At 43.2% G+C, this 11,538-nt stretch overlaps 2 protein-coding genes across 3 annotated transcripts; one reads left to right on the forward strand and one right to left on the reverse strand.

The window, feature by feature from the left end:
* Window positions 1–412: 412 nt before the first annotated feature.
* Window positions 413–7,860, forward strand: LOC125551964 (histone-lysine N-methyltransferase EZ1-like). 2 transcript variants are annotated; one of them, XM_048715389.1, is made up of 17 exons: window positions 413–680; window positions 805–912; window positions 1,032–1,366; window positions 1,981–2,142; window positions 2,904–2,988; window positions 3,108–3,245; window positions 3,354–3,401; window positions 3,478–3,549; window positions 4,211–4,860; window positions 4,970–5,105; window positions 5,781–5,998; window positions 6,310–6,441; window positions 6,606–6,696; window positions 6,779–6,826; window positions 6,908–7,036; window positions 7,142–7,219; window positions 7,349–7,860. In XM_048715389.1, the coding sequence occupies exons 1-17, from the start codon at window positions 624–626 to the stop codon at window positions 7,532–7,534; spliced, it is 2,673 nt and encodes an 890-aa protein (XP_048571346.1). In that variant the 5' UTR covers window positions 413–623; the 3' UTR covers window positions 7,535–7,860. The 2 variants fall into 2 exon arrangements, with proteins under 2 accessions (XP_048571346.1, XP_048571347.1); XM_048715390.1 differs by lacking the exons at window positions 413–680; window positions 805–912 and having other exon boundaries at window positions 1,088–1,366; window positions 1,976–2,142.
* Window positions 7,861–8,003: 143 nt separating this feature from the next.
* Window positions 8,004–10,794, reverse strand: LOC125551965 (protein trichome birefringence-like 6). The gene is made up of 5 exons (XM_048715392.1): window positions 9,576–10,794; window positions 9,238–9,430; window positions 8,961–9,151; window positions 8,563–8,721; window positions 8,004–8,447 (listed from the first exon to the last, which is right to left on the reverse strand). The coding sequence occupies exons 1-5, from the start codon at window positions 10,661–10,663 to the stop codon at window positions 8,120–8,122; spliced, it is 1,959 nt and encodes a 652-aa protein (XP_048571349.1). The 5' UTR covers window positions 10,664–10,794; the 3' UTR covers window positions 8,004–8,119.
* Between the last annotated feature and the right edge of the window lie 744 nt (window positions 10,795–11,538).

Below are 11,538 nucleotides of genomic sequence, written 5' to 3' on the forward strand. Positions count from 1 at the left end.
TGCGTAGGTGAATCATTAAGGCTATTCATAGTGAGGAGTATCATATACGTGCATAATATTATGAATGAAATAGTATCATAGATGAACTTATTTATTATATAACATAATAGCATAATACTTCATTTTTTATGATACGGTATCTACCTAAATTACTCTAAAACCCCCTCTTCTTTAATTGTCTGGTACATCGGCGTGTCTGCTAGCGCCGAGTGCATGATAACGGCCATGGTTACTATGGCTAGCCTAACGTCTCTCGCATTTCTTTCTCCGCCATCGCTTCCCTTGCGTTCCACACCGGTGGACGGTGGTCGGTGGTCGGCGGGATCACAGCACAGCGGTGCAGACGGCCACGACCTCCCTTGGACCCTCTAAATCCTTCGCTACCCAACGACGCCCGCCGCCACTTGACGTGAGCCCATCCGGAAGCCCGTGCAGCGAGAGGCCCCCACTGACGCCAGGCCACCTACCTGTCAGACCTTAACCCTCCCGCAAAGAGGATCCTAGCCTGCCTATGCTGCTAGCTATAGTGCAGAGCCGTCGCGTCGACAAGGGTCAGAGAAGGCAGGGCTCCTCGCGTCGAGGAGCAGGAGGAGTGTGGGCCTGCGGCGGCTCGCGCCATCGCCATGGCGTCGTCCTCGTCCAAGGCCTCCGACTCCTCCTCCCACCGGGACGGCCCCAAGGTAGCGTTCGCCGGCCTCCGATTCCCCTAGCCGCCCGGTTCCCCGCCTCGATCTCCCTCCCCAATCTGATCGGTTTCGATCCTTTTCCGTCCCCTTGTTTTTTTTTTTCTTTCGTGCTCCGCAGCGGCCGGATCAGGGGCTCGGCGTGGGCACCTCCTCACTCATGGCGCTCCATGGGAAGCTTACGCAGCTGAAGCGCCAAATCCAACAGGCCCGCCTCGCCTCGATCAAGGTAAAGCAGAGCACCGACCGCATCTACAGAATTCGTTGTGAATTGTGAGTTTTGTTGGGTCACTCAATCTGGTCCGGGGATTGAGCTTTGTACCTGTGTCCTGTTTTGACCTTTGACAGGAGAAGCTGGAGGCAAACAGGAGGGCGCTGCGGAAGCACACCTGCGGCCTGTTCGATGTGGCCGCCCTGGCGGAGGCGGCGTCGAGGGGCTCGGAGAGCAGCAACGTGCTGTCGCAGCTCGCCGCGGAGGGCCAGTCCAGGATCGTTGGCTGGAACCTGGCGAGAGGGTCGGGGGAGAGGGAGGTTGTGCACGTGCAGGAGGAGAACCTGTCGGCCGACGGGACGCTCGTGCTCTCCAGCTCCGGCGACAGCGCACAGTCCATCGTTTTGCAGCTTGTGAAGCTGCTGCTGGTTGATAAGATTCCTCCGTACACCACGTGGATCTTCCTGGACAAGTATAGTGTTGCTACTCTATTTGACCTGTTTGATGACTTAATATTAGGTTGCTCTTCAGTTCTACAGTACTAGTTCATATGCCATATGGAGTTAACTTGAGATTTATGAAAGGATACTTCAATGTGCATGCATTTAGATGAACAACTTAGTCATGAACTCATGATAGAGTTAATTAACTTGAGATATATATGCGTGGATACTCGAATGTGCATGGGTTCAGGCATTTGAACAACTTAGTCATGCAAGCCATAGGTAGAAGTTTTTTTTAGCTTGGGGAGCTGCATAAGAATTTGACAAATCATATATTTAATTACTTGAGCATGACATGTTCAGATAGCGTTATCAAGGATATTGCTCTGGGATGAAGTGGGGAAATTTGAGTTCCTTAATTTAAGAACATATGCAAATCCATAAGCATTCTGTATATCCATGATCATTCCAAGAAATATGACTATCGACATGATTGATGCGTCGTGCTACTTAGCATAAGTTTATTAGCTGAATTTATTCTGAGTAGTTTGATTTTGTTAAATGGCTCATACGTCGGTATAAGGACAATTCTTGCATTCCTTTTGTCTTTGATATTTATTTTTTCTGGAACAACACAGCGCAGAAACCAAAGAATGGCCGATGATCAATCAATTGCTGGTAGGAGGAGAATTTACTATGATTCAGCTGGCAACGAGGCTCTAATCTGCAGTGAAAGTGATGAAGAAATTCCACAACCTGAGGAAGAGAAGCATGTTTTCACTGAAGGAGAAGATCAGCTAATATGGTATAATAATAGAATCTATAATGGCCAATCGAGATGCTTTTTTTATACCTATTAATGTTAAACTTGAAAATGCTTGCTGGCTGGCACAGATTCTAGAAGGACTTAGTAGTAGACTACTCTTTAATACCTTGTTTCATCACCAATTTTGCCATTTTCTCACTTATCATGGTATTGGAGATGCAATGTTGGTCTCTTCACAACCTCAGTGCTACTGAAAACCTCAAGTTCCTTTTTGAAACAAACCACAAGCTTTTTGAACTTCAGTTCTATTTAGTTTACGACTTCACATTTTTTTGTTGGATGCTTTAATATGAATCTACTTATATTATACTTTGTGAACATTTGTGTAACCAAGGCTAAATATTTAATCGACTGCTATTTAGGTGACACTTAGTTAAATAGAGACAAGTTGTCTGTACATGGGTACACTTTCTCGAGGCCAGAATAACCTGTGACAGAAGTGCTCATTTAGTCAAGCAATGTGAATTAAATTGCTTGTGCACATATAAGAATATACCTTTTCAAAGACACAAAACTTTTGTGTTTTCTTGAAAAAAATATTTGAATAAGAATAGGAACTCCTTAATTAGATCTGGTTAACTTAATCATTATTATCCTGCAAAAATAATGACTACTTTGCACAATGTTCCTGTTATGTGCTATCATGGCAATGCCATCCCCATCTCTTTACAATCAACCTTGCAAAAAAAAAAAACTATGTATAACTTGTCTGATTCTGAGTTTCTGACTATCTGCTGCAGGAAAGCTACTCAGGAACGCGGGTTAAGTCAAGAGGATTTAAATGTTATCTGTCAGTTTATTGATGCATCTCCTTCAGAAATCGAGGTGATGTGCCACGAAAAACACAAATTCTTTGTAGCAAGATCTTCATTAAGTGATATCACCACAAATAGCAAATGTCTTTTGACTTACAATTGTTTCTGTTGATTTCATTACAATTCCAGGGTAGATCTGAATTTCTTTTTGAGAAACACGAGAAGCACTCTGAATTTTCTGATAAGATAGAGAGCCAACTTCCTCTTGACAAGACTGTGGATATAGTTTTGGATTCTTTTGATAATCTCTTCTGCCGCAGATGTTTGGTACATTCTACTTCTGGCAATCTACCACTTCTAGTCCTGTTTTTAATGTCGGTTTGTGCAACTATGTTCATCAGGGTGTGATTTATTTGATGATATATGTTCATTCAGGTTTTTGATTGCCGTCTCCATGGCTGCTCTCAAAACTTAGTATTCCCAGTGAGTAACAATTCATTTCATGTTCTAATAAAATTACTTCTCTGTGCTGCTAAGTATTAACTCCTATTCTTGTCAGAGTGAGAAGCAACCCTGTGGGTTTGAGCTCGACGGAAACAAGAGTCCATGTGGTGACCAGTGCTACCTTCGAGTATGCTTCACCTCAGATTTTACAATTATATTCATTGGCATTAACTTATTTTTCTTTAGGTTTTCAGTTAAATCGTACCAGCCCCTGTAGCAAATCTATGAAACTATTTTACTGAACTTCTATTGGTGGGGAACATTGTTAGAGTTTTGGTGCCCGAGGGTTTCCTTGTAGATATTGGAAGAAACGGCACGATCCACTATTCCAAAGATACTAAAAACCTTAATTTTTACAATTCACTCTGTTATGCACATCTGCAAAATTTTGATTTTAAATTCTACTGTGTTATTGAGAACCAAAAAGACAAGTGATAGTTGTATTACATATGAACACTTGAACAGTGAATGGAGCGAATTTATCCTTTAAGTACTTCACAGCACGTTTGGACCTGGCATTGGAATTTTGTAGGCGTGCACATTGTAACATGTTCTGGAGTTTTTTTAGTACTGGATCAAGCACTTCTTCTAAAATGCGAAATGAGAAACACGACCTGTGGATGCCAACGGCAGTGAATTTGACCGATGTTACTTTTTGGCAATCTGCTGATTACTTTTTATACAATATTTGGTCTTTTAATTGCTACTAATAACTTTATAGATCCGTCCTTTCAGTTGAGCATGTTTACTGTGCTCCGAGGCTAATTGTGGTATTAGTTTGTCCACAGAGAAGAGAAGGATTTCAAGACATACCCAAACATGATTATGCTTCTTCTGCAACACATAATATGGAGTCAAGATCCACCTTACACAAAGTTGGTACCGATATGGTATCTGAATCAGAAGATTCAAACCGAGAGGAAGAAATCATTAAATCAAGTATATCTGTTGGAACCAGCAGATCAAAAATATCTTTTGAAAGTGCTGAAAAACATACTACACTGCCTTCTGGGGATGCTTCTGAAACTGAAAATGTATCCACTGATATGCTTCTAAGAAGTTTAGGGAAGCGCAAGGTTTCAAAAGGACCAAGGTCTAGTGATGATTTCCCTTATAAAAAGCCAAGGACGCTTGCTTCAGATATTCCTTTTGCAAGCCATATATTGAATAATCATTCTACTTCGGAGATTGGTGACACAAGACCAGATATCAGAGAATTTGGAGGCAATCAACGAGATGACCCCAATAAGAAAACTTCTAATAAAGATAGTTGCGGTGGAAGCCCAACTAGTACTGCTGAGGATGCAGCAAGAAATACTAATAAAGAATCTTCAGCAAATAATTTGTTCAGTTCCAGCAGGGAGCACCCTCTTTCTCATTGGAGTACCCTAGAGAGGGATTTATATCTGAAGGGAATAGAGATATTTGGGAAAAATAGGTAAATTTACATATATAAGGTGCAATTTCAAGTGTTATCTCCCCCTAGGTTTTGTGGAAACAGACTTCCCTGATTAATTGAACTGTTGCTTTCCTGATTAATTCCACAGCTGTCTAATAGTCAGAAACCTATTATGTGGCCTGAAAACCTGCATGGAAGTGGCTAGCTACATGTACAACAATGGTGCAGCAAACATGAGTAAATCCATTTCGGGCGATTTCACAGAAACTGAACAAAACTACATGGTATGTATTGAATCACGTTGGTAGTCTCCTGCTCTATTTCACTATTTCGTTTGTACTCAGATTAGGAATGTTAAAACAAACTAAATGCTGGCAGTCATATTGTTCTCAATGCAGTCACTGCTGCTGCTGCTGCAGAAAGAATTACGTACTTCAGTTAGTATTTATTGCATGGCATGATGCTCCTGATTTTGAGGTTCTGTTTCTTCCGATGAAGTTAGGTGTTCTTTCAGCACAAAAGTGAAATATCTTAGACATGGTTTGTATAACTGCTGTTCAGCCAGAGTTCATAATATGGTAGATTATCGAAGTCTGAGTGGTTTAGGGGTTACAAATAAGTCATTTTCCCATGAATTAAGGACATACTCTACTGCTCCTGTGGGTTTTCTGTTTTCATTTCGAGGAGCAACATGTGCAATATTATTGAGCAAAAAGGGAGAGATGCAATAAAATCGCTAACTTAGTGACAGAAAGATATGGGAGGAGTGCATGTCTCAGCCTTCCATTAGGAACCACACCTATTACAAGTTACCATCATTAACCAGCCCAGCCTTCACAAATGAAGCAACCAGGATCAGTATTACTGCACATATAAAAGTCAAAACATGCAGAGACTAACTTCATTTTCCACTGGTATTGTTACGCCAGCATCATAATTTTTTGTCCATGGATTTGTAGGAGCAAGGCATGGTTGTGAGAACAAAAGTCTGTCGTCGAAGGGGCAGAACTCGAAAGCACAAATATCCTTCGAAGGCTGCAGGGCATCCAGCCATTAGGAAAAAAGTTGGTGATGGGAAGCAATGTGACAGACAGTATACACCGTGTGGGTGCCAGGAAATGTGCAACAAAAATTGCCCCTGTGTGGAAAATGGGACATGCTGTGAGAAATACTGTGGGTATGTTCCCATTATATCGAGCAAAAATCCGTTACCCACCTTATCTCTTAAGATATTTTATGCATCCACAGTATTTCCTTGAAAAGACAAGAGATATGCATTCTAGAAAAAACATTTAGTATTGGGCGTGTATTGAGTATTTGACGCACAAAGTGAAAGTGATCATAAGACTAATGACATCTACAGTTCTCTTTTATCATCATATTAGTGTAATCAAATGCAAAGAAAAAACTTGACCCTGGGTTCATTAGTGTAAGCAAATGCAAAGAAAGAACTTGACCCTGGCTTCATTTGTTAATTATCATATTTAGGTGTTCAAAAAGCTGCAAAAACAGATTTAGAGGCTGTCATTGTGCAAAAAGTCAGTGCAGAAGCAGGCAATGCCCATGTTTTGCTGCCAGTCGAGAATGTGATCCGGATGTTTGCAGAAACTGCTGGGTGAGGTAATCAGCACTTATAAAATAAGATCTCCTTGTAGATGTTGACATAACTGTTTGATAGGGTTAAATGATTTGTTTTTAGCTACGTATCATGCACATGTTTAGCTTTATTCAGATTTATGGCGTGTTTTAGTTTGCCAAACTTCACATATGTTCATTCTCTTCAGCTGTGGAGATGGTTCACTAGGCGAGCCACCAGAAAGAGGTGATGGTTACCAGTGCGGAAACATGAAGCTCCTCCTAAAACAACAACAAAGGGTGATAACATACTCCTGTAGTTTTGTCCTCTTGACATCATTGTACGCTACCTGTTTCATGCTAATTGTTGATCATAATTCAGATTTTGCTTGGAAAATCGGACGTTGCAGGATGGGGTGCGTTCATTAAGGTCAGATCACAGAAGCTTGTTTGAGTGTGATAGCTTTCCCTTTCTTCTTTTGGCTAATTTTATTTTTTCTTGCAACACCAGAACCCTGTGCATAAGAATGACTATCTTGGAGAGTACACTGGTGAATTGATTTCTCACAAAGAAGCAGACAAACGCGGCAAAATTTATGACCGGGCAAACTCTTCATTCCTCTTTGATTTAAATGATCAGGTATCCCTGCATCACATGCCGTGCATCTGCATACAGTCATATTGAAAAAATAACAGATGGTTGAAATCAAAGTGGTAACCTTTAATTTGATTGATTGCTTCACAGTTTGTATTGGATGCATATCGGAAGGGGGATAAATTGAAGTTCGCAAATCACTCCTCCAGTCCCAACTGCTATGCAAAGGTAAGCATTGTTGTAAGACAATGTCGCTTCATGCTTTGTCTTCACCGTAATCTATTGTAATTTGTAATACAATGCAGCTTCATGCTTTGTCTTCACCGTAATCTCATTTCATCTTACGATCCTATCCAGGTGATGATGGTGGCCGGTGACCATCGGGTTGGTATCTATGCAAGGGAGCATATTGAAGCTAGTGCCGAACTCTTCTATGATTACCGGTATGGACCGGACCAAGCCCCAGCCTGGGCTAGGAGACCAGAAGGAGCAAAGAAGGATGAAGCGTCTGGTTCTCATCGTCGAGCACACAAAGTTGCTTGATAGCTGAAGAGCAGCTCTGATGATATAGGCTGCTGTAAACTATTGCCATACTTCACCAAACGTCTATCCCAGTTCATTATACAAGGGAGACCGATTGTTGGCCTGATAAAAAGAATGTGTATTCCTTACGAAATAAAGTCCCAAGTACCAAGCTTGTGGATGACTGACAAATAAGCTTTTATTGATAGTCTGAACGATAACATAATTGTGTGTGAACATGCTTGCCTGTACTCTTGAGAACTTATACATGGTTTTCAAACTGGAGTTGCCTGAACATCTACATGTTGAGGTGGACCAAGATGGCAATAAAAATTTATGCTATACAAGTCTTATCTTTTGGTAGGGAAGGAAAAGATGAATTTTATTCGCGACTTAAACTCTCTTAGTTGTATTGTGCAAAATGTTGGCAAATGTTTCAGAATCCATATCACAACTTGCTTGACACATTACCAGCTGGGAAGAGATGAAATAGAAGGAAAAAACAATCATAAAATTTATATCCAGAGAGAAAATATATACTCCAATAATTGCTGTACACAATATTAGCTGGGACAAGAGGACATTTTAAAGATGGAAAGCCAGTCACTAACTTGTAAAACCGTTCTCGTGTGAGGATACTAAATGGTAGAACAGCAGCTCATTCCATGTATCAGGCACTCCAGGAAGGCACCAGTGGCTGCAATCCTGGGTGCTGGATGCTGTTAAATCTCCTGCCTTACTCCCATACACAGAGGGGTGGCCATCTATCCTGAGACCAGATAGATTGGTAATGTTCAGAACTGTTACAGGAGTCTTCATTTGCTTCGCCACTTGTTCCAACATCGCATTTCTCTCGGGCACCGGCCTTGCCCGAGTGTCATTAAGAGGCATTGTGCTCTCTCTGCAGTGCCCCCCGGAATTCCACTCCCCGCCGCTGAAACCAGTGGTAAGTTGTTATTGCTGACCATGTTTTGCTTATTGGGGATTGCAGCAAAAAAATCGAAGTTGCCCGTATTGGAATTGAAAAGCTCAGATCAGAGGGAGCAAACCTGAAGTGTGATGGGGATGAGCTTCGGAAGAACACTTGCGTTTTCCGTGGATCAATGTAACGGTCGACCCATGATGCCCATGTGGTTAGTGCTCGATGGAAAGCTGTGGAGGCATCGAGGTGGGGATGGACAGTATCCCCTTCTTGATAATAATTCAATCTGCAAGCAAATGCAATATTTAGATCCCATAAATTATGTTGGTTTGCGCCCCTTCGCAGAAACATGCTACTCTTAGAGCATTTACTCTGCAAGTCCTAAGATTTGCAAGAATCGAAACATAGACAGTGGCAGCTCATTTACAAATCTAAATTATCGTAACCAGATAAAATGCCTGTCATGCAAACTAACTAAAATGTAAAAACAGTGGTTAATTCTTTTCTGAGCTCATCAGCACTCACCCAGCTTTTGTTTTATGATGAGACCACCAATGGGCAGTATTAAACACAAGCACATTCGCCCCCTTCCATCTTGACGAGCTCCGGTCGATGGTATCAATCCGCAGTGTCCTTGCATGCTTTTGGCCGATTCTCGACTTGCCTTCATGCACCAAGAAATGGGTGACATGGTACTCCACAGTGCAGTTGTAGTCCTGCAGAAACCATGCCCATATGATGCCTACACAGTACCTTAGACACTGAATGGACTACTTCCACATAAGATTCATGACATACGAACCAGGAACTTGAAATTGTAATCCCCTCTCTCCTTGGTAATCTTGCGGCCACGGGTTTCATGAATCCTTGCAGGGTCTGACACTGCTTCTCTCAGCAAGCACATCATGGACTCCCATTGATTCCTGTTAAGGGAGTCCCCTGCGAACACTAGCCGCTTTCCGCGCAGCATCTCGAGCATTTTCCTAGCATCAAACCTGAATTTTAACAGCAAGCAAAGTTAGCAGATGCCAAATTGCTCATATACCAAGCTTAAGTCAGTAAATGCAAAAATTTCAAACGCAAAGTCTTGCATCCATGAAACTGGGGAAATATAATAATAATTGTATAATAATGCAGCACCTAGGGATATTGCAATGCCTTGGCTGCCACCTCCACTTGGTATACTTTTGTTCCGTTCTTCCATTTGCTTCACAGCTGAACCCTTGGTCTACGAATGGGCACGAATTGCTTGCGTAGAGTGGGTAGCTCTCATCGAACACCCAGCTCCCGTCGTAAACATCGCACTGCGCTATGCTGCTTCTCGCCAAATCCAGTTTTCTCTGAACCGCTTCCTGAATCACATTAGCATCCTGCTTAGTATTTGGATTGGCTGGAGCTTCTCCTGAGTTGTTCTTTGCTGAACGGTTTGAGATTTCCCACTGGCCCGCCTGTTGCGAAGCATAAGACCCTTGTGCAGAGGAATCGCCCTTTTCTCCGGCATGGCCACCGTGCAGGGATTCGCCTTTTGTCCCCGCTACGGGAACTGAACCTGAAGCTTCCGTGGAGAAATTGACAGCTTGCGCAGGCTTTGCTCTATCGGATTTCTCAACTGACGCAGCTGCCCCATGGCCGTGGGAGGCAGAAGCATTGCCTACATTTGACCTCCTTGCCGAGACGGCATCAGCTTTCTTGCCTTCGGTGGAGTTGGGTTTCACCGGAACCGAATCTTTCGCCAGCTTCTCGCTGTCTCCACCTGGTCGAACACCTCCTTTCTCCTCCACTGTCGAATCCAAACCTCGGAGAGAATAGCCTCCCGCTTCCGCAACCTCGGGCATCTCCGAAACCGCATCACCCGCGGGGGTTTCAAAAATCCCACCTCCAGGACCGGCTTCATCAGCCTTCATTGCCGAGCCCACGGGCAAACCACCAGCACGCCCGTGGCGGTCTCCCTCCACAGCCGAATCTTCCCCCAAGGCCCCGCCTCCGCCCCCAATAAACACCTCCGCTCCTGCACCACCACCGCCGCCGCGAACCGGCGGGACCGCGGTGGCGGAGCCGTTGGCGCCGATGGAGGCGGCGAAGGGGAGGTGGATGGGGCGGCCGAAGCGGAGGGCGAAGAGGGAGAAGAGGAAGGAGAAGAGGAGGGAGGAGGAAGCGAAGGAGATGAGGAGGAGGCTCTTGGGGCTCGCGGGGCGGCTGGGGGAGGAACCACCCCTCTGCCTCTCCATTGCCAAGAGAGAGGTTGTCGGCGAGGTCGGAGCGTGTGGCAGACTGGTAATAAAGGCGGCGGTGGCGACCCGGGAAGAAGGCAAAAACACAAGGACGGGGCCGCTGCAACGGAAACGGAACGGGGACTTCGGGCGTTGTGGAGTAAGTGGAGTGACTTTTGTCTGTGCACCTGCTGCTGCCGACAGCTGTTTTTATTCTCTTTTCTTTCGGTATATGTGAAGAACAAGAACAGAGGCAAGTACTCCTACTCTAGCCTTTCGTTGATCATTTGATCAGCTCCGGCTCCACTACCATATATATATATATAGATATATATATATATATAGCGAAAGAACCTTTCTAATCTCGAGCTCAAATGCTCCTCCTATGAACAGTAAATCAGAAAAAAATCAAGCAATTTTGATTTTTTTGGCAAACTTTAAGAAAAATTGCAAATGCATGCAAAATGCCTGTGAAAGTAACACCTTGCACCGATGTGATTTCATGATTAATTTTTGCTTGTACTACAAACATCCCTTAAAGTTTGCCACAACAAAATTATGTATTTTTTTAATTTACAGTTCATCCAGGGGCAATTGAGATCGAGATAAGAAACTCCACTTCCAATTGCTAACCTTCACTGAGTGGGGCGTTTTGGTCACCGAGCTCCATGGAACCTGAATTTTTTAAAAATTTAAATTTAAACTTTCTCGTTAGGTGATAATTTCTATTCTTTTAGCTATTTATATTTAATAAATAATTATTTGAGCAAAAACAGTAGGGAAAAATCCCTACTGTGACTCTTTTTCATTAATAGGGTGGGGTCATATACTATGGATTTACAAGAGTTGGCTATGCCAGAGTTACATTCACAAGTAATCTAAGTTTGCATCCC

This window comes from Triticum urartu, chromosome 4 (genome assembly GCF_003073215.2).
Source record: "Triticum urartu cultivar G1812 chromosome 4, Tu2.1, whole genome shotgun sequence".
Classification (NCBI taxonomy): domain Eukaryota; kingdom Viridiplantae; phylum Streptophyta; class Magnoliopsida; order Poales; family Poaceae; genus Triticum; species Triticum urartu.

Excerpts from the sequence above, each read along its gene's own strand:
- LOC125551964 (XM_048715389.1), top strand. The coding sequence starts at position 624 with ATGGCGTCGTCCTCGTCCAAGGCCTCCGACTCCTCCTCCCACCGGGAC. Across the intron at positions 681-804 it reads CCCACCGGGACGGCCCCAAG|CGGCCGGATCAGGGGCTCGG; the intron begins GTAGCGTTCGCC and ends CGTGCTCCGCAG. Across the intron at positions 3,402-3,477 it reads CTCAAAACTTAGTATTCCCA|AGTGAGAAGCAACCCTGTGG; the intron begins GTGAGTAACAAT and ends TATTCTTGTCAG.
- LOC125551965 (XM_048715392.1), bottom strand. The coding sequence starts at position 10,663 with ATGGAGAGGCAGAGGGGTGGTTCCTCCCCCAGCCGCCCCGCGAGCCCC. Across the intron at positions 8,722-8,960 it reads CATCATAAAACAAAAGCTGG|ATTGAATTATTATCAAGAAG; the intron begins GTGAGTGCTGAT and ends ATTTGCTTGCAG. Across the intron at positions 8,448-8,562 it reads TCATCCCCATCACACTTCAG|CGGCGGGGAGTGGAATTCCG; the intron begins GTTTGCTCCCTC and ends CACTGGTTTCAG.